This window comes from Engystomops pustulosus, chromosome 11, assembly GCF_040894005.1.
Source record: "Engystomops pustulosus chromosome 11, aEngPut4.maternal, whole genome shotgun sequence".
NCBI lineage: Eukaryota > Metazoa > Chordata > Amphibia > Anura > Leptodactylidae > Engystomops > Engystomops pustulosus.
In genome coordinates this window covers 6,376,851-6,403,013 of record NC_092421.1, presented here as the reverse complement: position 1 = coordinate 6,403,013, position 26,163 = coordinate 6,376,851, and the positions used below count along the sequence as shown (strand labels likewise).

The 26,163-nt window shown below is 43.6% G+C and overlaps 2 protein-coding genes across 7 annotated transcripts in view; one reads left to right on the top strand and one right to left on the bottom strand.

Moving 5' to 3' along the window:
* KAT6B (lysine acetyltransferase 6B) overlaps positions 1–16,062 on the top strand; it is a 73,800-nt gene extending 57,738 nt beyond the window's left edge. For all 4 annotated transcript variants that reach the window (XM_072130661.1, XM_072130665.1, XM_072130664.1 and 1 more), the window contains 3 exons: positions 2,825–3,085; positions 5,674–5,899; positions 10,208–16,062. In XM_072130661.1, the coding sequence (XP_071986762.1) occupies positions 2,825–3,085; positions 5,674–5,899; positions 10,208–12,699 (2,979 nt within the window). In that variant the 3' untranslated portion in view covers positions 12,700–16,062. The remainder of the gene's footprint in view (positions 1–2,824; positions 3,086–5,673; positions 5,900–10,207) is intronic.
* A 6,484-nt stretch (positions 16,063–22,546) lies between these two features.
* LOC140105953 (dual specificity phosphatase 29-like) overlaps positions 22,547–26,163 on the bottom strand; it is a 40,195-nt gene continuing 36,578 nt past the window's right edge. For all 3 annotated transcript variants that reach the window (XM_072130077.1, XM_072130078.1, XM_072130079.1), the window contains exon 4: positions 22,547–24,017. In XM_072130077.1, the coding sequence (XP_071986178.1) occupies positions 23,782–24,017 (236 nt within the window). In that variant the 3' untranslated portion in view covers positions 22,547–23,781. The remainder of the gene's footprint in view (positions 24,018–26,163) is intronic.

Below are 26,163 nucleotides of genomic sequence, written 5' to 3'. Positions count from 1 at the left end.
AATCCACATGTAGCCTCAAAGTGTTGTGAAGGTTTTATCATCCGCTTGCTTATAGAGGCAGATAATAGAAGTACAGGCCGTCCCCTACTTAAGGACGCCCGACTTACAGACGACCCCTAGTTACAGACGGACCCCTCTGCCCCCTGTTACCTCTGGTGACCTCTCTGGATGTTACTATAGTCCCAGGCTGCAATGATCAGCTGTAAGGTGTCTGTAATGAAGCTTTATGGATAATCCTTGGTCCAATTACAGCAAAAAATGTTGAAAAAATTGTCTGGAACTACAATTATAAAATATACAGTTTTGACTTGCATACAAATTCAACTTAAGTACAAACCTATGTAACCCGGGGACTGCCTGTAGTGCACCTGTACAATCATAGAAACCTGGGTAACGGACTGTAACCCAACACGTCCATCTCCAAAGGAGCAATGTTGGGTCGTGGTCTGAAGGCGTCTTTTTTGGCAATGTTTTGCAGTGCTCATTATAGGTGAAGAAAATGTCAAAAAGTATTACCCTGCTCTTGTATTAATAAAAATGTGCACTACTGCAATATGGAAGAGCAAAGCCACCGATCGGAAATCGGGGAAAATTGTGTGACGGCTAGCAGCTGGACAGAGGCAGCGGGGTACTTTATGGGTGATGGATACAGACAGGGGTCACACTAACACCCGTAGAAGTGTTATAGACTTCCCATAAAATACAAGCGCTGTCATGTGACACACGACCGCCCATCCACGGCAGCACTGTCCATGAATTGGGCTTTATAGTTCTTGGTACCATGATCCAAAGAGCTTTTAGATTATGGGATACTGGCAGTTAGAGGAAGAGGCAGGAATTGGATCTTTATCTGCAGATTGTATTACAATCTGGGTAGATTTATCATTAGTCCTATGAAGCGTATAATTGTCACCAATTTTTGAGCAGACATCGTTTTTGCAATGCAACTCTAAAGTCACGAAATGGCGGGAAAAATACACCACGGCATGTATCAACTTACTTACATGTGCAATACCGTGCAGCGCCAGATCCATCAACTGAGAATCTTAAAAGAAGGCAAATTTAATCGCAAAACTACAACACGTAGCAGGTGTGTATGTACTTGCGCTTATGGTGCCGCTAATAGAGGCAGTCCCCTACTTAAGGACACCTGACTTACAGACCACCCCTAGTTACAAACGGACCTCTCTGCCTCCTGTGACCTCTGGTGACCTCTCTGGATGTTACTATAGTCCCAGACTGCAATGATCAGCTGTAAGGTGTCTGTAATGAAGCTTTATGGATAATCCTTGGTCCCATTACAGCAAAAAATTTGGAACTCCCGATTGTCACTGGGGCAAAAAAAAAAAAAGTCTAGAACTTCAATTATAAAATATACAGTTTCAACTTTGCATACAAATTCAACTTAAGAACAAACCTCTGGACCCTGTCTTGTATGTACTACCTATATGTAGGAAAATGCACTTGTAAACCAAACACTCAAAACAATCTTTGAGGGTACAACAACAACAATATTTTTTATTCAATTCTTAAACTAAAAAATCACAGACTACACAGGGACAGTTTAAAATCATTTAAAAAACATACATACACAAAATCTTAAACAGGTGGACATGTGGCCGAGAGAATCCAAATAAGTATAGCACACAAATGGTCAATCTGTGTGTGAAGTGTGAAAAGCCTAATATTGTATAATCACAGCTAGCAAAACAACGTATTGTAACTTAATAGTACAAATGTGTAAACATCATTTGTAAACATCACTTGTAAACATCATTTGTAAACATCTACACAGGATACCAGCTAGCAAAGCATATATTACAACTTAGTATTATCAAAGAGTAAACAAAACTATATAGGCATACACACCCGGCTGCATCATGGGACCACGTCAACGGCAGCCTCCAGATAAGGATGTTAATTAGTATATCCCGGTCCACATGGCCACCAAAACCCCGACGCGCGTTTCGCCTCTTCTTCAAGGGGTGATGTCCCTATCTTGTATGTAGCCTGTGTATACCTACACTAAGCAGCTCACAGAGCACGGGCCGGCTGTCCGAGGCAGGAGTCCTACCTGCACGTGGCTTTTCTTTGGATAGTGCTTTGTGTTGCGGGGGATGTGTAGGACAAGTCTGAAGACCTTTGCGCACATTGGGGCACATTGTGCCGGTTGCTGGTGTAGTGTGCAGAGGGCACCAGATTCAGGATTTCTGGCACTCATTCTGCATGAATCTTTGGGCGGGTGGCTGGGCGTGTTGTGCTGGGGGTTGGGGTGAGGTGCTTGTGTGTTTCATTACCGGTCTCTGTAATCCTCTTCTTCCTGACCCCTCGCCCGTCCTCCATGAAATCTTCTTCCTGCACTCTCTGCTCATCTCGGAGTCCACAAGAGTATAGTGGCTCCCCCACCCTGGATTTTGTGTCTCCATACACTTCTAATGCACCAGTTTCTACCGACTTTACCTATACAATGAGCATGTCCCCCTCCCCACCCCCTTCCCGCCAGCGACGAGCATGTCTCTATCCACCCACCCCACCCTGGCGTCCTGTACAGGGCAGTGAGCCCATAGAAGTGTATGGGTGACATATATATGCTGTATATACGTCTCCCATACATGTGTGTGAATGTAGCCCAACACAAGGAAACAACAGACGGGAAGATAGATGCAGCGCAATGGGAAATAAACAAGCTCGCAGCCGAAAAATTACTTAATTTTAACATTTTTGCTGTGTCTTTACGTGCCCCCTATATACAGTTCTATATTTTTTTATTTTTTTTTTGGAATAATGTATAAAGATCCAGTATATAATATTTTTATTACTTTAGAAGCCGGACCTTCCGGAACAGCAGGCGGACTGTGAGGAGTGGAAATACCAGAACTTCTCCCGAACAGACCCAAATCAGTCGCACTCTGAGGAAGATGATGCCGCCGCCGTGTGCCCTGTCCTTCCATGCTTCACCCCATTAACCCTTCCGGAGGCGCCCCTTACAGACACCAAGGGCAGCAGTGCGGAAGACCAGGAGGAGTATCCGGACTCCACCCCAACAAAACTCTCCAAACCCCAGTCACTGACTATGAAGAGAAAGGTAAAACATTCACTAAAGTGTTCATGATGTCACTTGTAACCAAATTACAAAAGTGAATTAACGCAACCCCATTATTTTTAGAGTGTTTTATTATTATTGGGAGATGCTCTACTATTCAGCAAACAATGGGGACATTCTCTAATAACATTTTGTGTGCACATAAATGAGCTGATGGTTTCCATACAGTTTTGGTTTTTGTTATGGTACTTATTGGACATTAGTCATGTAGAAAGCGCCCTCTACTGGTGATAGTGTGCAGCTACACTTCCAGGTCCTGTGCGTGCCCGATAATATTCCAAGTGATCTGCCGTGAATTAAACTGATAAACATACAGGCAGTCCTGGATTTAAGGACAATCTACTTACAGAAGGGTTAGGCGGTGACCTCTGCCCCCTGTGACCTCTGGTGACCTCTCTGGATGCTTTTCTTTGGTCCCAGACTGCAATGATCAGCTGTAAGGAGTCTGTAATGAACCTTTGATAATCCTTTGTCCCAAGGTAGAATTATCCCGTGACCTTTCAAGAACCAAGTTGATTTTGACCTTTTTTAGGGCCAAGCCCTATTGATCGAATCTGGAATTGGTCATTACATGGGGTAATGGGGTTAGAAAGCTTTAACTTATCCGAGCAACTTTGATATTTGTTTTTTTCATAACCTGTTGAACTTCCGCTTAGTGTTACATGATGTTGGGTGATTTGTTTTGCATTTTAATCATAAAAAGAATCAAAATGGGAACATTTGCAGATCTGAAAATTTTAACCCCTTAACGATTTGGTAATTTTGCACCATCCTGACAACTGCCTTTTTTAAAATTCTGACGTGTCACTTTAAGTGGTAATAAATTTGGAACACTTTAATGTATCCGGTTGATTTAGAGATTTTTTTTTTTTCCCATTTGTGAATTTCCTGTAACTCGTTAGACCCAACGAGCGATTTTCTCATAGATTTTCTCACAGAAAAAAATATACAAAAATAAAACTAGATCACAACTGGACAAACAGTTCAAGGACGAGCGAAAAACCATGTGCAAATAAGAAAATTGTATACCTAATGCTCAGCACCCCGCTTTCATGGCCTGAGCATTAGGTATACAATTTTCTTAATTGCACATGGTTTTTTGATGATCCTTGAACTGTTTGTCCAGTTGTGATCTTGTTTTATTTTTATGTATTTTTTCTGTTGTCACTTTGCATCTGTATGGATTTGTTAAGGATTGGATTAGCTTGCCATTCATAATTTCAATTTTTGTACATGGTTGTACTTCATTGTGGCCAGTAGGGGGAGCTGGAGTTCCGGGAACAGTGCACATTATCATGTGTTCAGCACTTTCCCGAGGATGTCTTTTATTTGTGACTTTGTTAACAATTTTTAAATGTTTTCAAGCATGTTTTGTGGTGTATCCTATTGATAAAGATATTATTGGTTGATCTACTTTTTCATGCCTCTGTTCTTTTTGTATTTTTTGGATTTATATATTGGCATGTTTTGATCAGTGTTTATTGTAGGGCAGTGCTGGTCCATTTTTCGTGTATACATTTAGCTTCTGAACATTGTGCTAGTATCTGACACTTGAAGAGAGTAGACAGATCAGAGATGAGAGATGACGAGACCCATGAGATGCCTCTTACACAATACATTCTTACTTCTGCTATCACAGCCATTACGTGCTTTCAGATCTGCTTTACACCCCCTACCTCTCCCCTGGATAAAGATCTTATCTGTCTTTTGGCTTTACACTCCTCAAGCAGCGGTAGGAAGTCATTGGGGCAGATTCACTTACCCGGTCCATTCGCGATCCAGCGGCGCATTCTCTGCGCTGGATTCGGGTCCGGCCGGGATTCATTTAGGTAGTTCCTCCGCCTGCTGCGCTGAAGAGCATCGGAACGCACTGGAGTTCACCGGGCCGGGCTGAGTGAAGGTAAGTGCAAGCTCCACGACAGATTTTTTTTTTTTTTTTTTATGCTGCGGTTTTTCCGAATCCGTCGGGATTTCATTCGGCCACGCCCCCCGATTTCCGTTGCGTGCATACCAGCCAGCCACAATCCGATCGCGTGCGCCAAAATCCCGGGGTAATTCAGGGGAAATCGGCGCAGATCGAAAATATTCGGGTAACACGTCGGGAAACCGCGAATCGAGCCTTTAGTAAATGACCCCCATTGTGTGTCTGTGTGAGCTCGTCCTGGAATGCAAGGGTGGGGGCTAGAGGCAGAGAGCAGCTCACTGCAGAGTCAGACAGAAGAACAATACGTCTGCCGACCCTAATGTCAGAAGATACAGGGTTGCGTCCAGGGGCAACCAAAATTGTGTACACCAGCACTTATAAATTGGAATTATACCTGTGAAATGCTGTATTTTTGTTAATAACTGTGAAATGGAGAATGTGATATTTTGTTATCTGGACTATGTTTAAGAATCTTCTCTTCGTGGGAGGAAAACCTTTAATGTAAGGGGTGAAAGGTCCTCATTTAATGAGGAATAAAATCTAGTTGAAGGGCAGCAACAGAGGTGAAGATGTTCTGCAATGGGTTAAAGGAGTAGAAAAAAAAAAAGATTTTAACAATAAAAGAAAATTATTATTTATTTGACAGAAGGCCTTTGCACTAAGGCGAAAACGTGGCCGAAAACGCCGTAGAATAAACAGCAGCGTGACTACGGAAACCATCTCTGAGACCACCGAAGTCCTGGATGAGCCGTTTGAGGATTCTGTCCAAGACGACACTGAACAGGAGAAGGTCATAGACCAAAAAGATGTCAGAAGAGAAAAAGCTGCACCGAACAGAACCGCAGAGTCTCCGTTCCAACACGAAGAATCTAGTATGTTCATTTGTCTGACCTTTATTTGTTGTGTAGCAAATGTTCCTTTCATTAAGCAATTGAGTCTTTCCTCACACGTGAGACATATACACAGGATGGATTAAGGTTGGTGGTGGACCCTGGGCGCAAATTATGGTGGAGGCCCCCGCTGAACGTAGCATACATGCATACATACATACATGCATGCATACATACATACATGCATGCATGCATGCATACATACATACATGCATGCATGCATGCATGCATGCATACATACATACATACATGTCCTACTGTGCACTATCCATACTATCTCCCCAGTAATACATCTACATACAGCCACGAACCCCCCCCAGTAATACATCTACATACAGCCGCCGCACCCCCAGTAATACATCTACATACAGCCGCCGCACCCCCAGTAATACATCTACATACAGCCGCCGCACCCCCAGTAATACATCTACATACAGCCGCCGCACCCCCAGTAATACATCTACATACAGCCGCCGCACCCCCAGTAATACATCTACATACAGCCGCCGCACCCCCAGTAATACATCTACATACAGCCGCCGCACCCCCAGTAATACATCTACATACAGCCACGAACCCCCCCAGTAATACATCTACATACAGCCGCCACCACCCCAGTAATACATCTACATACAGCCGCCACCACCCCCAGTAATACATCTACATACAGCCGCCACCACCCCCAGTAATACATCTACATACAGCCGCCGCACCCCCAGTAATACATCTACATACAGCCGCCGCACCCCCAGTAATACATCTACATACAGCCGCCGCACCCCCAGTAATACATCTACATACAGCCGCCGCACCCCCAGTAATACATCTACATACAGCCGCCGCACCCCCAGTAATACATCTACATACAGCCGCCGCACCCCCAGTAATACATCTACATACAGCCGCCGCACCCCCAGTAATACATCTACATACAGCCGCCGCACCCCCAGTAATACATCTACATACAGCCGCCGCACCCCCAGTAATACATCTACATACAGCCGCCACCACCCCAGTAATACATCTACATACAGCCGCCACCACCCCCAGTAATACATCTACATACAGCCGCCACCACCCCCAGTAATACATCTACATACAGCCGCCACCACCCCCAGTAATACATCTACATACAGCCGCCACGGAGCTATGAAGGGTGTATGAAGAGGGCTGCATATCGCAGACAAGACCCTTCGCTAACACCCCTGGTCGGTGCTTGCTAACCTGTTATTTGCCGCCGGCAAAGTCGCGATCGGTTGCCATGGTAGCCTCAGGTCTTGGTCAGAGCTGAGGCTGCATGGTTTCTGAGGATTCGTTACAATGAGCCAGCGGCTCATTGTAATCGTGCAAAAATGCCATATACTGCATTACAGTTGTATTGCAGTATATGGTAGGAACGATCGGACCATCTAGGGTTAATGTACCCTAGAGGGTCTAAGAAATAGTGGAAAAAATGTATAAAATATTAAAAGTTCAAATCACCCCTCACCCCCATTTCCTCTAGAACTGATATAAAACATAATAAACAGTAAAAATCACAGACACATTAGGTATCGCCGCGTCCCAAAATACCCGATCTATCAAAATATAAAAACGGTTACGGGCGGCGGTGACCTCCGAGACGGGAAATTGCGCCCAAATGTCTGAACCGCGACTTTTACACCTTTTTACATAACATAAAAAATGTAATAAAAATTTATCAAAATATCGCACCGACCTCAAAATGGTAGCAGTGAAAAAGTCGGCTCATTTTGAAAAAAAATTGACCCCTCCCCCAGCAAAGTATGAAAAAGTTATTAGCGTCAGAAGATGGCAAAATTTTTTTTCTTTTTTGTACACCTTCATTTAATTTTTGAAAATGTATTAAAACGCAATAAAACCTGTATAAATTTGGTTTCACCGCGATCGCACCGAACCAGAGGTTTTATTGGAGCGCAGACAGAAAGTCGTAAAAACTGAGCCCACAAGAACGTGACGCACACGCTGTTGTTTTTTTCAATTTTTCCACTTTTGGAATTTTTTTTCTGGCTTCCCAGTACACGACATGGAATAATAAATAACATCACAGGAAAGTAAAATTTGTTACGCACAAAATAAGCCCTCGCACAGCTCTGTACACAGAAAAATGAAAAAGTTATGGATTTCTGAAGATGGCGAGCGAGAAATGAGCGAAAATACCCTGCGTCCTTAAGGGGTTAAATGTGAATACCCACATGGGAATTCCCCTTTAACAATACATGAGCTCCTCTAACACTGTACAAGGTGCCAGTACAGAAGCCCCCATACCTGATTTGGGAGTGGTTGAACCAGGAGCTTCAGCCGTATAACGCCATGCGGAAGTCGAGGGTGCGGTACAAGAAGCTGCAGTGCACATCATGCAGACGGCACTGTATAATGCTTATGTGCTGCATCCATGTGCCGGCCAGAGGGGAACTTTCCTGGATTTTCAAGAGGTGGTAGTCAAGCATTTGATTTTGTAGACCAGGAAGGGGGGAGTGCTAATACTTCTGGAAGTGAGGCCACATCACATATTGTACTTTCCAGGAGAAGTTCCCCAAATTGCCAGCAAGGGAAGGAATCAAAAAAGTTGCAGGGTGAGCTCCAAAAAGGGTATAAGGAGGCAAACCATCTACCAGTGTGACACGTGCCCCGATAAGCCTGGATTATGTATGAAGACTTGTTTTGGGATTTATCACATGTCCCTGGATATATCATTTTTTTCATTTGTCTGATGTACTCTCCACACCTTATACATCATCCCACACCTTCCCTGCCGTGTGCCCAGCCTGTAGATTATTGGCACATATGGGGTATTGCCATAGCGGGAGAACTCTCATCATGATTTTTGGGGTGTTTGTCTCCACTGTTATAAGCTGGGCACAAAATGACATAATGGATATTCTTTATTGTGGTTTATCTGAAGGGTCCACCTGTAGGGTTAAATGCTCACTACACCCCTATATTCATTGAGGGATGTAGCTTTCAAATAGGGTCAGTTCTCAGGGGTTTCTACTGTACTGGTCCCTCAGGGTATCTACAAGTTCTCTTATTATGCCCCCAAAAAAATATATGTACAAAGTCTGTGCTCCAAATGCCAGTTATTTTTTTCTGAGCCCTGCCTTATGCCCATCCTGTAGATTATTGCCACACCCAAGAGAACCTGAACCATTATTTTTTGGGGTGTTTGTTTCCAGTGGCAGGAGTTTGGGCAAAATTACATTTGACACTACAACGACATTGGAGAAATTGCAATGTAATTTGTTATTCTTACCTTTCAGCATCCGGCTCAAATGTACTACCCTAGATAAATTCTTTGAGGGGTGCCCTTTCTTAAAATGTGGTCATTTTATACTTTGCTAACACGATGTGGCACTCCAAAACCAAACGCGTGAAATATCGGCCTTATCTTGTAAAGCTCCTTGCGTTAAGATCCTGGATGACAGGATAGTGCTACTCACAGAACCAGATTTTCTTCCAAAAGTAGCTACATAATTCCATAGATCCGAAAGAGATCAGATTACCTTCTTTCTTTCTCCCTGTCTTAGACTGGATTTGCACAGAATTTCACAAGTTTAGATGTTAAAGGACCTTCATAGCCTATCTAGATAGGACAGCTAGTTGGAGAAGGTCAGAAGGCCTGTCCATAATATATGGAGGAAAGTACAGGTTTAGGAAGGCCTCTTAAGATGGCCATCGCGATGGCTTATGCAGTACCAGAGGGAATGAAGGCTCATTCCACCAGAGCAGGTTGCTGCCTGGCATTTCTGAATCCCCTCTATAAAATCCTCCAAAGAGGAGGAAACGGTCCTTACCACACACATTATTTAGCATTATATTAGATGTGGCAGGTCCGCATGACTTGTTCTATGGTCGCAGGGTAAGCTCATCGGTGGTCCTTCCCTAATTCTTCTGTTACTCTCTGCCGTAATGGTGGTGAAAGGGGGAAATCGGCAGTACTCCATGGTAATTGTGTTTCTTGGAACCACAACAGCACCATGGGTTTACTCTCCAGGAAATACAATTAACGCTGAGTAATTATCGATTTCCCCCTCTCCTATGTCTGTGACGGCCTAGTGATTGGCAAGGAATGAAACCTCACCAGATATACTCAAATGGTGTCCAGAGGGGATGTTCAGGAGACTTGGGGAGGGGGAGAGCTCAGAATCTTTGGCCAAGGGGTGATGTGTCATGTAGACTGTTAATCCCTATAAATCCCTGTAAACTGATTTTAAAATTGTTATTGTGTTTTCACAGAACCAACTTATATTAATTTGTATTTGTGTTCTCCAGCTTCTCCAGAGATGGTCAATAACCAGAACACTCCAGAAAAGACCGTAGATCCAACTCCAAGGAAGCAGGGCTGGCCTAAAGGGTTGAAGAGAGGTCCTTCCAAGAAAAGGCGAAGTATAGATAGGAAATCTGGATTTAAACTCAATTTGTATACTCCTCCAGAAACTCCAATGGAACCGGATGATCAGGCACAGATTGAAGAAACAAAATTTGAAGAAGAGGTAAAGAAAAAGGATCTACAACAGGACATCACGGTACAGGCTGCTGAAGATCATAATCGGACTGAAGGGAGCGACACCGCTGCAATAGATCTGCCAGTTCCAAGTCCGTGTAGCACTAATCTGGAAAAGGCAGAAGAGGAGGAAGAAAAGCAAGACCATGAAGCTCTAAAACTGGAAGAATATAAAAAGGATGAGACTGACGCAGCAAAGCCCGAGGCTGTAGAAAAGAATGAACTCCGCATAAAAGAAGAAGAGGAGGAAGAGACGCGTGAAGAGGTAGAAAAGTCACATGAAGCTTTAGAAATAATAAAAAACCCAGAGACTGAGCAAATCAGTGAGCCTCATCCAGCTCCAGATGATGACGACGAAGATGATGAAGAACACCAGTCTCACAATGAAGACCACGATGCTGACGATGAAGATGAGGGTCATCTTGATTCGTTAGAGAATAGGATACCTGAACAGCCTTCCCAGGGGACTGTAGGGGATCAGAATAGTTTATTAGAACAAGATATAGAAAATAATGCATCTCTGCCTGATGATAATATGAACAATGTAACTGATGAAATAATGGAAGTGAAGCAACCGACAACTGAACATCTGACCAAAACCGAGGAGCTAGCGCTTGTTCCAAGTGAACGAACCCAGGAAGTGTTGGCGTCGGAGACTCTGACTGATGATGCCGATGGGTTGGACATAGACGCTGAAACTGCCCAAGCTGTACAGTCTCTAACCCATCAAAGTGAAGAGCAAGAGGAGGCCTATAGAAGCTGTACAGAAACACAGGAAGCGTGTCATAACCTTGAAAGGTGTAGCCAGAGTCCCTCAGCTGTTGCTATAGAAGACTGCCCTCAGTCTGACCACGGCAGCCCAGTGTCTTCTGTTACCTCTCATCCTAGCCATTCCGTCAAGTCTGCAAGCAGCCCCAGTGCCCCCTCTCTGGAAAATAATTACGCTCAAATCAGCCCAAACCAAACCTCCATTTCTGTCCCTTCATTGCCGAACATGGAAACTAGTCCTATGATGGATATTTCATCCGTTTCCGATCATTCACAGCAAGTTGTGGATAGTGGTTTTAGTGACTTGGGTAGTATTGAGAGTACTACAGAGAACTATGATAACCCAAGCAGCTATGACTCTAGCATTGGAGCCGGCACCTTAACGTCTCAGAATAGCTGCTCATTCAGCGGAGGTATGACATCTTCTAACCTGACGAAGAGCAGTTGTGCCATTACACAGCAAATGTCTGCCATGAACAATAGTTGCAGCATGATTGGGTCTCCACCTCCTAAGCCACCTTGCAATGTGAAATCCCCACAAGCCTGTGCAGTAGAGAGACCCCCAAGTGGTGGCCAAACGCAGCAGCTTGCCCCTTGTGGGATGGCAGGCACGGGTTTTGCTTTGCCGGATATCCCTGAAAATGGTGGCGGTGGACTTGGAAGGCTGTATGATAGAATAGGACAAGGAGATTTTGGTTCTGGACATTATCCTCAACCCTCTGCTACCTTCAGCCTTGCCAAACTTCAACAACTGACAAACACCTTAATGGATCACTCCCTGCCTTATAGCCACGCACAGGCTGTAACATCCTATGCAAATGGTGTCTCTATTTCTTCTTCACTAAGCAACATGGTGCAGCTGACTCAGGCGCCGCATCCGATTACGGCACAATCCCAAGCAGCGATGACCCCTCCTGCAAACCTCACACCACCACCAATGAATTTACCCCCACCTCTTCTTCAGAGGACCATGTCCAGTGGGCAGATGGGGCTTTCCCACAGTCAAAGGTTGCAGACACAGATGGGAGGCAAAACTCATATGTCTATGCGGACTAAAGTATCTGCATTGCCTCCAGGAGCTTCTTCTGGGCCCCATCCTTCACAACTGTATGGTCATGCACCTTCTCCACAGACGGTGAACATGCAGCCTCCTTCCCGGTCTCTCGCCATGCAGCGTGGAATGAATATGGGGGTCAACCTGGTGCCGGCTCCTGCTTACAATGTGAATCCAGTAAATTCTTTAAACGCCATGGGTGGTTATCGGATGCCTCAGTCAATGATGAACAGTGGTTACCACACAAACCATGGCTATATGAACCAGAGCCATCAGTACCCGATGCAGATGAGCATGATGGGTAGCCAGCCTTATGCACAGCAGCCAATGCAGAGCAGCCCTCACAGCAACATGATGTACTCCAGCCCCGGGCATCATGGGTATATGAACACGCCAATGCCTAAACAGCCGCTCAATGGCTCGTACATGAGGCGGTGAGTCGCCCTTGCAGATACCAGCTTCCCCGCACCCTCTGTTCTGCAGCAGCTGCAAAATGGGATCTTCACAATGGGATAGAAAACGGACCTACAGCGCTCAGAGGAGGACACACTCACTCGTTTGTTCCATTTCATTATGCTCCTTTTCCAGTTAAGACTCACATTACGTGTGTAATACTATAATATTTATATACGTTGACCTTAATTTATTTTGTCACTAATTTCACGCATTTCTCTAGAGGAGACCACCATTTTTTTTAATTTTTTTTTTATTTTTTTGGTAATATACTTTTATTAAATGCTTACTATTTTTTTTATTTTTCATCCTTTTTGTGTTCTCGTGGTTCTGATCTGACACGGATCCTTAACGCCGCTCTCGAAGTGACCTTCTTAATACGTATTTTTGCAGCTTTCTGAATATCGTTTGAATGAAATGTTCGTACAAGAGAATTAATTGCCAGAATGGAGTCATTTAAAAAAAAATAATAATAATAATAATAATAAATTGCCACCTTTTTTATTGTTTTACCTTCCCTTTCAACACACGGCATAAATGGCCAGATGATGGATGAGAACCAATGCTATTCCTGGCTGCTGTATCACTTGGGGGTCACACGATGATTTGGAAATTCCAGATTTTAACAAAAAATGTATTTTCCAGTTTTATAGCAAGAATTGGTAAATTTTGATACTTGTCCTGAGTGTAAAGGACCAATTTGCTTCTCTGTTTAGTCTTAAATTATTTTCATCCGTTATTATGAGCCACAACTAGACGTGGTTGACCAAACGAGATTGGCGCAGGTCAATTACCGTACCTCACGAGTGCTTTTAAAAAGCGACCGATATGCATTTCACTGCAATATATGTGCCACATGGATACCAGCTACTGCATGGGAGGTCGATCCAAGGTCTACAGCTCATTAAGGCAAGAGATAGGAGGCATTGAGTGGTTGCTGATCCTGCTGTACATTGACGCTTAAAGCCCCCAGCACCATGTAAACAGGTTTTATTTTAATGAACAGGTGATTGTTGAGGGTGTGACATGCAGCACACAGACCCATTCTGACTTGTTTAAAGATTGCACACAAAATTTTTTTCCATGGTATCAACTGTCTGAAAGAATCAGCTTAGTATTGATACTACGTTAAAGGAAATCTGGAAAATGCTGAACCCAAGTCCTTTTCGAGTGCTTTTCGATGACACGATTGTGAATTTGGGTAGATTTCCTCTAGTAATCAGTATCAAATGTACAATCATGTCATCGACACCACCGAAATACGACTTGGATTCAGCATTTTTCCCAATGCAGATTTTTGTTTAGTTGCTCCTTCTTAGGCTGCATTCACACTGCTGCAAGGGGGACGTATATATGGCCGATATACGTCCCCCATAGACTGCAATGGGCGTGCGGCGCTCTATGGGAGCGGTACAGTGCAGCACCGTACCGCTCCATACCCCGTGAAAAAATAGGACATGTCGTATTTTTTGACGGCATACAGCGCCGTGTATCCCTATGGAGAGGGCCGGGGGTGAGCAGCGCCTTCCCCCTCCCCCCGCGCGTGGTACGGTACAGCGGGCTCGGTCGTGTGAATCCAGACGAAGTCCAACTTTCCTTTGATAGTTTGTAAAATTTCTTCTGTCCAATTATGCTATTGATTTATGCAAAGTTTGATTTTTTTTTTTTAAGTTTAGGGCTTCAAACCTATTTCTGCATTTGGTAAAAAATTGGCCCAAGTGGGATAAATGTTCGCCGCCATGATGATGTCACTGCTTCAGCCAATCGCTGGATTGATTACTGCTGAGGTTAGTGATTGTATCGGCTCGGCCGTCACTGTCCACCCCATTAATCACTACAATGTAATATCTCAGCTGTGCTCACAATAAAGTTCTGTAATAGATCCCAGTACTTGCTGGGGAGCCTTAGATTTACAGAATGCCCCCCAAAACCGCCTATTTCACCCAGTAGTCGTCTTCTTCCAATTTCACGAGTAATGGGCAGCCCCTTTTTTGGACTTGGCCATACATGCTTTGCTTAGGAAAATTCTAACATGAGTCTTTTTATCAAATCGGGTCAAAAAGGTCTTTTTTTTAAAAATTGTATTTATTTCCTTTGGCATAAAGAGGCGCAGTGGTGGCATCAAATCCATAGAATACTCAAGCCTCTGCCTGTGTAATGCTTATGCAGGCCACAACCAGGAGGGAGTACAATGCTATTTAATGTCAATTTTCTCCTCTTGACAATACCGTATTATTTGGACTAGAAGGTGCACAAAAAATCCTTTGATTTTCTCAGAAATCAAAGGTGCGCCATATAGTCCAGTGCACCTTATATATGAACCGTACTTACAGACAACAGCTGCCTTGTACTGTGCACAGGTCTGCCACCTGCTGGTCATTCATCCTTATAATCAGGTGCGCCTTATAATCCGGTGCGCCTTATATATGAACCGTACTTACAGACAACAGCTGCCTTGTACTGTGCACAGGTCTGCCCCCTGCTGGCCATTCATCCTTATAATCAGGTGCGCCTTATATATGAACCTAGACGTTTTAGCAGGCATTTATTGATGTTGCACCTTTATAGTCCGGTGCGCCTTATAGTCCGAAAAATATGGTAATCAAATTCCAATATCCCGTCAGATTAAAAAAAAAAAAAATGTAAGGGATTGGATTTCCAGACAAAAATAATATAGTGTAATAGCATAACCAGCAGATAGAGGGTAATATGAAAATTCAAAAAAAATTCCAATTAATTTACTTTCTGGATTGATTGGCTGCAGCAGTCTTAAGAAAAAACGTACATGTCTTGAAGTGAGCATATTCTTATTTACTATTATTTTCAGATTATTTCCTGCTTGGCCACATATTACGGGGACTCCTGTAGTGAGTGAAATTAAGTGATTTATGAAAATGACGTTCTATCACATCTGGACCTTTTTTTTTTTTTCCATTTTCACACGTTCTAAATATTCGCTTTTTTTCAGTTCTGTTTCTGGTTTGCCCTCTTGCCTTCAGGGGATGCACTCTAAACTGTTGGAGCCTGTGATGTGTAATTTGATCAGAGTTGCCCTCGATCCTGATCCTGTGAATTTTGTTACCACAACAGAACCGGGGGGGGGGGTGACCTGTTCTCCATCTGTATTTAGTTTTATTTGTGCGCTGGGTGTAAGCTTTGCTGCGCATGCTGCTTCTCCTCTTGGTGCATGAGCTTGTTACATGTCGTGTTACACGTCCTGTGCCGAGCTGTAAAAGCCATTTTATAATTTTCTTTCAGATCTTGTTTGAAGGTTAAAGAGGAAAAAAAAAATAAATATATTTTTGTTAATGACTGTACAAAACATTAAAATGTTCTCCTTTTAAGGTCCTTAAGGGGCTTATACTTGAGTCTATTTTAACATCTTTGCTTTAGGAGTGAGGTCTCTGCGAGGGGGAAAAAAGAGAGAAAAATAACCACATCAAAATCCGAAATCTCCTGCAGGACACTAGAAATGGCATTTATTCTCCAAATGTTTGCCAAGGAATTATCCAGGGGACAAATGGTTAAACACATTTGCTATTTTCTGGAACTGACGCTTTTTTGCAATCCAAGGGTTTCCTTCCATCTGTAGATATTTCTATCTTTGTAACGTATCAGAGTTTATTATTATTTTTTTTAAAATAAAAGTGGAAAATGGAACGTAAAAAATTCCGAACCTGGAAGACCTTCCCCAGACGACCGGATGGCATGTAATATTATATATAAATATATATTTGTCGCAACCTCCCCAGCACCAAAAAAAATTTGCATATTTTTCTGTCTTGTACTATTTGCCGCTATTTTTTACGTTTTGGACAAATGCAGCTTCCGTAGTCAGAATGTGTTTGATTCTAAGTCTCTTGAATCGACGCAGACACAAAGTTGTACATTTTTCAATGGAAATAAATTATGAGGCGACTTTGTATTTGTGCGGTCAACATTTTTTCAGAGTTTTCCATTTTAATTTCAATTTTTTTTCCTAGTCGCAATACAAATTTACTGAAGATTTTTTATGTCTCCTAAAGGTTCGTTTGTTCCTTAAAATAAATTCCACGTGTGTTTTGAGAATGGCCCCAATTGCAAACAGAAAGTCCAGCGCTTTGTGAGTCCCAGCGTGTCCATACAGAATCAAACTTGTCTTCACATCTCTCATCCGGTAATAAAGGGCGATAGGTCAATTGTAGGGCGGTAAGACACTTGGCAGCCATTAAAACATGCCGGCGCCAGTTTCCCTTATTGTTTATGTACTTAATCTGTTGCCTAGGACAGATGACTCGAGGGGGATATTATCTTCTAGCAGCGACCCAGCAAGCCTTCTAAACTCCTCCCCATTAGGGCAGGAAGAGGAGGGCAACCCCAAAACTGGGGATAAAGGGAGCCCTTTCCCAAGCCCCATTGCCAGCAGACCTTTTGAACAGCAATTCCGGCATGTGGTACCACCACATCAATATCCTGATCTGGTTTTCGTTGCAGTGGGTACAAATTGTATATGTCCTAGCCCTGCCCAAAATTATCTGCTATTGCTCAGGGGTAAACTGACAAGCGAGGCAGGACTCCCAGCGAGTCATTAAGGGCATCATTCAGAATGCACTATATAGAAGATATGAAACCTTTTAGTAGATGAGCACAAAGCATTTCAGAGTGAGTGGGGCTAGGGGCTGGTTCCGAACCCAAGACAGGGTAAAATGTTGAACGAGTATTTTTCTCCAATAAAACTGAGAATTAGAGTATCCTCCATATACGGGACTTACAGCTCTCTTACCTGGAAAATACCTGCCTGAAACCAAGAGGACCGGTCACCTGTAAAAATGGCTCTAGGAGATGTTAGTAAAGTAAGCAGCTCCTAGTGCTACAACAGACGCAACAGTGTTACACCGCTAGCGTTATCGGAAACTTCCAGTAATGCTAGCAGACGCTGCCACGATGTGCGGTGGTCGGGTGTATTCATGAGGATTGGTGGCAGTAACCGCTGGCCTATGGAGTGGGCAGGGCGGTCTGGGGAAGAGGCAGCACCTCGGACTGCCCCACCCACTCCATAGGCCAGAGGTAACTGCCACCAATCATGCGGTGACTACCCTAATCCTACCCCCTCATGAATACGCTTTGAGAGCAGTCCGGTGTTTCTAGTGGAGATCGGGGCAGTGTCTGCTCGGGTTATCGGAGGGTTCCTATAACGCTACCAGTGTAACACTGCTGCTTCTGTTGTAGCACTAGGAGTTTCTTACTTAAGTAAACTGCTCCTTGTGCTGCACTTTTACAGGTGACAGGTCCTCTTTAACCCCAGAGGCTGTAATTCAGTCCTGCACGACTCAATTATTGCTCCTATTTCTTATTAATGCTCTGGTTTTTTTTTCTTTTATTAATAAACATTGGACTAAACATGAACCCAGATCCTGTAATACTATTAGGGAGATGCGGGGTAAAGAGAGTCGGTGTAAGGGGTGAATAAAGAGACAAGTTAAAATTGAACCCTTCATCTCAACCGAATGTCTCTAGTGAAGCTCCTATGCCCCAGAAGTAAAGTAGGCAGGGGAGAAGGGGCCCCATATCAAAGTCACAGGGTGAAAGGCTACTAAACATAATATTTCAAGTTCCGTCCATCTGTTATAAACTATATTTGGACCATGATGCCATGTCTGAAATGGGCGGAGAAGTAGTACATCTTTAAGTCGGAGAATGCAAGGCCTTCCCGGGAGGCACTTGCTGTCATCACTGACCTAGGGTTCCTGTGCCTCCGTCCAATCCAAACAAATTCAAGACACGTAGACTGGAGTTAGACTGACATGGGGTCTCAAATGGATACAGAAGCGAAGTTACATGGACTTTGTAATCGCGCCTACACAACCCAGAAGAGATATATAGGGGGATTTCTCTTGAAAGACGTGTTGCAGACCTAAATACCTAAATATTTTGGCATGATCTAATATATGCTGTATAATGTCTCAATACTAGGTACATGCAACAGAGGGGAGAAGGAACAATGCTGGTATATGCCATTTAAAATTGGGGGAGGCGGAAGAGTGGGCATGGGGAGCCGTACCAATGCCCTGGGATAAGAATACAATCCCTGAATAGCCTAGACAAAGGGACCTCAAAACCCAAACCGCTGGATAGTGGCCGTCATCAACGTCCGGTTCAGAAGATTGAATGATGTTTCAGTGTCTAAACTTGCGTTGTCTCACCACATCGATGTACTACATCCAAAAGGTCTGGTGCCCCTCCCATATTGTCCTCCGCTTGCCTATATTTAACAAAACCAACTTGGTCTTTAGGAAACAATTACAAAGTTGTAAGAGAAAAAGAAGTAGGCACTCGCCCTGAAGATGATATAAACTCGTTCCTTTATTTCTTTAAAAAGCTGTTTCGACAGTACAGGGGAGAGGGGGTACACTGCGGGAGCGGATCTTTTGGGACGAGTTGTTTCGTGCTATTTAGAAGCGCTTCTTCTTGCCTACATCGTTTATGAAACAATTGTGAGAGCCGGGATCCTACCATCTCTGCCAATAATTTGGGGAAAGTTTTAAGATCTTAATTGAGAAGGTCTACGTCCAATAAGGACAATCAAGGGGATCCATCCTTGACTTTGGTATGACCATTATAAATTCAAAGCATAAATTCAGGAATGGGGTCCCCAGCTAGAAAAGTATTGAACAGCTGGGGAAAGGAGCAGGGATCTTTCTCCATAGGAATACACTGCACCGCATTCCGTAGAAAGATCGGACATGTCCTATCGTTCTACGGGCTACAGAGCGGAACGGTGCTGCACGTGTGCGGCGCTGTGAGGCTATAGAAGTATATGTGACGCATATACTAAAATATCACTAAATGTCTTTAGGTAGCTGTATGCGAGGCCGTCCAAACCCATGCTTGAGGCTGATAGTTGGCCACAGTTAATGGGAGACCTTGTCGGGAAGCTTGTAGGATCAAGCACCTTCCAGTGCGATCTGACACTACATCATTTACTTGAAGGGGCAACTTTAGAAATCAAGATACCGACAACTACTATGTTTTAGTTGGAGCTGATCCTAAATATGCTTGTGGGGACCAGTATCTCGCAAACCTGGAGGGGCCAGAGGAAGTATAGTGAGTTTCCTAAAGGAAAGCAATATCGGCGGCCAATTTCCTCAGTTCCTGTGACACTAGTTGCCATTTCACTTTTGAGTTGAAGCCCTTAATGTTAAGGTAAATTAGTAGCATTATCACAAAGGAAAAAAAGGCTAACAAATGCACAATACTGGAGAACCCGGGGGGGGGGGGGGGTGGCCTGTTCCTCCAGGATAGACTCTGAACTGATTCTCATCCAGTAAGCAATAGATCTACCAATGCACAAAATAGAATAAAAATAACGCCATAAACTGAAATAATCCATAGACATCCAAAAGGGCCGCATGGTAGGGGTCGGCCATGGATAGTGAGGCATAAACAGACCGGGGTGAAGACCCATAGTCTCCATATAGAAAGAAAATGAGTCTCGTGGCGTAGAGAAGACCAAGGCGTGATCTGTCACTGCCACCGCCTCGGCCAGGAAGACATTTCTACCCCAACAGATTCTCAAATTAATATATGAAGAAGAAGAAGAGAGGCTTCCCAGCAGTAATTTGGCTATAAGAGAGTAGGCAATGCCTCCGCCTGCGAGTGCCGGCAGGAACGTCTTTGTAGTTGTACCTTTTGCCTGGTTGGAAAGAGTTCCAGTGTGGAAGGTCAGTATATACAGTACAGGTGCTCCCCTACCTAAGAACACTCGACTTACATACGACCCCTAGTTACAAACAGACCACTGGATATTGGTAATTTATTGTGCTTTAGTCCTAGGCTACAATAATCAGCTGTAACAGTTATCACAGGCGTCTGTAATGAAGATTTAGTGTTACTCCTGGTTCTTATGACAATCCAACATTTTTAAAATCCAATTGTCACAGAGACCAAAAAAGTTCTGGCTGGAGCTACAATGATAAAATATACAGTTCCGACTTACATACAAATTCAACTTAAGAACAAACCTACAGACCCTATCTTGTATGTAACAAGGGGACTGCTGTACAACGTTTCTTCTTGATTCTTGATTGATTTATGCAAAGTTTCTTAATATGCTGGTGTCCATTTAAAGCTACAATTTCCCTTTACGTGCCTGCTTATGCTCACTTTTTGTCATATTGCTAAAATCCCTACACAGCCAAATTTGTAGATTTCATTTATAAGAATTCCTTGATTTAGGATATTCTACAGATGTTCACTAGGATAGAAGGATCAAGTATCTTCTGCAGAGGCCTAGTTACCAGGGTGGTAAAGGGGGCAGTAGCTCCGGGCCCACTGATGAGCTTTCATCTCTATCTAGAGCTGATACAGTGACTAAGTGCAACCCTGATCTAGTCCCTGTGGTAACACATGTATTATTATTATTATTGACCTTCCAGGACCTGTGACAGTCCTACAAAGGTCCATTACGGTCAGCACAGCAAGAAGTGTTTGTCTTCTATGTAAGTCTCTTCCCACTAAGGGCATAGCACATCACTACTTCCCCTATCCTACATTAGGCTATTGCACATTACTCCTACTACCACCGTGCTAAGAAGAACCAGTACCTACCACTAAATGGTCACTGGTGGTTGGTGCCCTATCACTGGGGCACATTTACTTATCTGGCCGAAACAGTTCACCGGAAGTGCATTGTCCAACGACAATGCCCTGTGCCCCGATTCATTAAGATCATGCGCCCGATATCCTGCATGTGTCGCTTCCCCGCTCAGGTCCCAGGAGTTCACCTTCTTCTTCCTGGTGCATGTAAGTGCATTGTCCGTGTATAATGCGCTGTGCGGGGAGTCACTAAGATCGTGCGTCTGATATCCTGCATGTGTCACTTCCCCGCTCAGGTCCCTGGAGTTCACCTTCTTCTTCTTGGTGCATGTAAGTGCATTGTCCGTGTATAATGTGGTGTGCGGGGAGTCACTAAGATCGGGCCCCGATATCCTGCATGTGTCGCTTCCCCGCTCAGGTCCCTGGAGTTCACCTTCTTCTTCCTGGTGCATGTAAGTGCATTGTCCGTGTATAATGTGCTGTGTGGGGAGTCACTAAGATGCTGCACCCGATATCCTGCATGTGTCGCTTCCCCGCTCAGGTCCCTGGAGTTCACCTTCTTCCTGGTGCATGTAAGTTCATTGTCCATGTATAATGCGCTGTGTGGGAAGTCACTAAGATCGTGCGTCTGATATCCTGCATGTGTCACTTCCCCGCTCAGGTCCCCGGAGTTCACCTTCTTCTTCCTGGTGCATGAAAGTGCATTTGTTGCGACACAATTTGAATATTAAATCCTGCGCTCAGGCCGCGCGCATCCGCACTCACTTCTCTGACATCCGGCTACCACTGATTGGACAGCGTCAGAAGATTATCCTAACGTACACCTTCTCTTCTGCTCCAGATCCTCCTCTCTCTCTATAATGGTCAGATACTGCGACTGATATCTCTGCGATGCGCGGGGACTGGAAAGAAAATTCAAAATGCTTCTGAATCTGTCTAGAAGCCCCTACAGAATGGTATTTTAATCTCCACATGAGACATGAGTGAGGTGGTGAAAGGTCTTCTTTAAGTGAATGTGTTAAAAAAGAAACTTCCACAACCACCATTACATTGAAAAACGTAAACTATGAGCCCAGTTGTAGCTTGTGGAAGTTTTAGAGGTGGGAGATTTCCATGGACTTCACTACCCAATGGAAAGGGATAAATTGCAGATAAAAAAAAAAAACTTTCCTGATGCTAAAAATCCCAGTGGTATCATTGTTAAGTGATGGTGACCATTTACCATCTATACATACGTACAGAATAATGCGATCAAGAATGAACATTAAATAGTCATTTATTATATAAATGTTTTAAACATCAAAATGTAAAGGAGCTGCACACGACACCCACAGTATAAATAATTGTACAAATCAGGTAAAAATACTTCCATTTTTGTAAACTCTAAACTTTTTTAGTATTATTTTTCAGAAAATGTCTGGGTGCTCCTTGTTAATCGCTCCTTAAGGTCGAGCGGAAGCAGCAGACATCTTTTCTGTAAGACTATCAGTAAACGTCCTCTCATAATGATTGGATTTGGTAAAGAGAATATAAAGTAACTTTTATCAGATACCTCCACAAGTCATTGCTAAAGACTGGCCAGATTTCACAATCATGATGAAGAGAAACCTTTCCCAAGGATCCAACTTAAAGGGGTATTCCAGGAATCGGCATAATTCATATACAAATGGGTCAGTAAAATAGAAGCTGATGTGTAATTAGTTGTTATTTAAAATGTTGCTCCCCTTAGCAGAAAAATTCTGCTGACATAGACTGTGATGGAGAAATAAAATGCTCCCGGCCCTTTATCAGTCCGTTAATTTCCTCCGCACAGAGGAGACACAGGACAGAAGATGCCGCTAGTCACATGTCCACATCACATGTCCTGCAGCTGCCGGGGGAGGTCATGTGATCACCACTATGTTTGGCTGTAGTCGGTTGGTTGCAGTGCATCCAGTATGGCCGCTGTGTGGTGATGGCAGTTACACATCATTACTATGGTAACAGAGCAGGACAGTCTGTTACATCATCACTGGGGGCAGGGCATAAGAGGGAGGAGGAGTAACTGAGAACTGAGGGATCATGGGACTTGTAGTTTCCAGTGTCGGTCATCTTTGTGATAACTCCGCCTACTTTAGAAACTTTTTGTGAATCATAAAATCAAACTATTTCAGTTCTATTTTGTAACTAATGACATTGAGTTTTGTTATATTGATTTCTTTATAGCCGCATGGGTTTTTGTTTCAGATGTTTGTATTCCTGGAGTACCCCTTTAAGGGGGGAAGGGTGGGGGCATGAGGTGCAATTTAAAAAAGATCAAAATCCTAAGAAAGCCCGTAAATTGTTTCTTTACCTTGCAGAGAGACAATACTATGAACATATTATAGATTGGGGGCCACCAGCTTCAACTTGGGTCTCTGTCTTTCCCGAAACAATTTTTTGCAGTATGAAATTAGAGAGGAAAGAAAGTTTCTATCACAATATATTTTTAAATGATGTATTTCGTAATTTGTTTCATTTGCTCTTGTCAAAACCGTTTTCTGCGTCCCGCGCCGCTCTCCTCTCTATCGCCAGTTCTATGTCCAGTTGCCGCAGCTGCTTCAGGAAACCGCGATTAGGAAGGATGCAGCGATGCTTCAGAACTTGGGCAACAGCATCAACTATTGTCATTTTCTCATAGATCATCAGGTACGCGAGGACGAGAGAGGCCGAACGGCTCCGGCCCATGGCACAATGAACAAGAATCTTACCTACGTACAAAAGCACAAAACACTTTGTTTAGAATTGATACAATTTCTGAATAGAACATTGAAATGTAAATGTCTACATATCAGAAAATTGTTACAGTGTAGAATATTCTAAATATTGGGGGTCATTTACTAAGGGCCCGATTCGCGTTTTCCCGACGTGTTACCCGAATATTTCCGATTTGCGCCGATTGTACCTGAATTGCCCCAGGATTTTGGCGCACGCGATCGGATTGTGGCGCATCGGCGCTGGCATGCACGCGACGGAAATCGGGGGGGCGTGGCCGAACGAAAACCTGACGTATTCGGAAAAACCGCCGCATTTAAGAACCGAAAATGTGTCGCTTGGGACGCGCTTACCTTCACCTGGTCCAGCTCGGTGTATTCCGGCGCGTTCAGATGATTTTCAGCGCAGCAGCGCCACCTGGTGGACAGCGGAGGAACTACCTTCATAAATCCCGTCCGGACCCGAATCCTGTTCAGAGAACGCGCTGCTGGATCGCGAATGGGCCGGGTAAGTAAATCTGCCCCATTATGATGAAGCAAATAAGAAAAGGAAACGTTCCTAAACGGTCACCCACACGTTGTTCACTAAGTATAACCTCCGTGCCGGCGGGAGCCTAATGCATGTGTAAACCTGGAGGTCATCACTGAACAGCGAGATAAGATATGGCGGAATCCAGTGTCTTTAAAACCTTAAAGGGGTTGTCTACTTCCAGCAAATATGTAATATTGTTTGTGTAATGGAAAGTTTCTAGATCTCTGCTTGCTGTCCTTCTATAGAAAGCTTCTAAGTTTACTGCCAGCGGTAAGAATCTGTCCATAGTTGTGATGTCACACAGGTGCAGGAGCCGGTAGTAGTATCACACAGCGCTCATTACTCTCTGTGATACTAACGGCTCCTGCACCTGAGTATCCATCACATGACCAGGGACAGATTGCTATCACTGGAAGTAAACATAGAAGCTTTCTATAGCAGGACAGCAAGCAGAGATCTAGAAAACCACGAGGAATTGATACAGAAAGTATATTGGAAAATTGTATAACTTTTCATTACACATATCAATTATTTACTGAAAGTGGACGAGCCCTTTAAATCTTTATTACAAATCTATACTTACCCATGTCATTTATGGAACCTGCTTAACCAAGTGCCACTTTTCGCCTGTCCACGTCTTAAGTGCGTATTTTATGATGCTACTTTTGGATTTAAAAAGTCAGGTGTTAATGTCAATTGGATTCCTCGATATTTTTCCTGTTCTGATATAGAGTTGATACTGGTGAATCCACCAGACTTATCGGTGGCTGCTCAGACATTGGTTAATCATTTTCGTTATGAAGAAGAGAATTTGAAGAGGTTTTTTAAAAAATTTGATTCCTTTTTTTTTTTTTTTTTTTTCCAATTCGTGTTAGTTAGCTTTACCCATATGTTTGCTCTATACTATTTTTCTACTATTTTTAGCTACTGTGTACATTTATCATAGCAGATTAGGTTGAATAAAGATACAGGCCAATCAAGCCTCATCCATCAACCGATTAATTAAAGAAAACCCCCATCAGGCTCCTGCATATTGGTCCACAATGCTACTTTCCCTGACAAACGATACTTTTATGAAAGGCGTCCATTCATAAAGCAAAGAGATCAATGAAGACTATTTTAACCCCTTACCGCATTTGGACTTTACTGTACGTCCTGTTGCCTATGGGGGAGTATGAAGCTTGCTCACAGGCTGAGCCCTCTTCATACTCAGCGGGTGTTAGCTGTACAATGAAGCAAACACCCGTCCCTAGCACCGATCACGGGTGTTAACTCTTTGATGCAAAACTGCCACCGCCATTAACAAGGCGGTGGCGCATGGGCGCTTCCATCTTGGCTCGGATCGTCGCCCGTGACGTCATCATGCAGTGGCCTTGTACTCGTCAATTCTTCATGACTTTGGTACTTTGGCAGTCTCCTGTTTTCTCACATTTGCATACAATTTAAAGGATTAAACCACTTTCAGCAAATAATGGATATTATTTACAATATACTTTATGTATCAATTCTTTGCCGTTTTCTAGATCTCTGCTTGCTTTGCTTCTATAGAAAGCTTCTCTATTTACTTTACAATGGATAGACTCTGTGCATGGTGATGTGATGTCACACAGG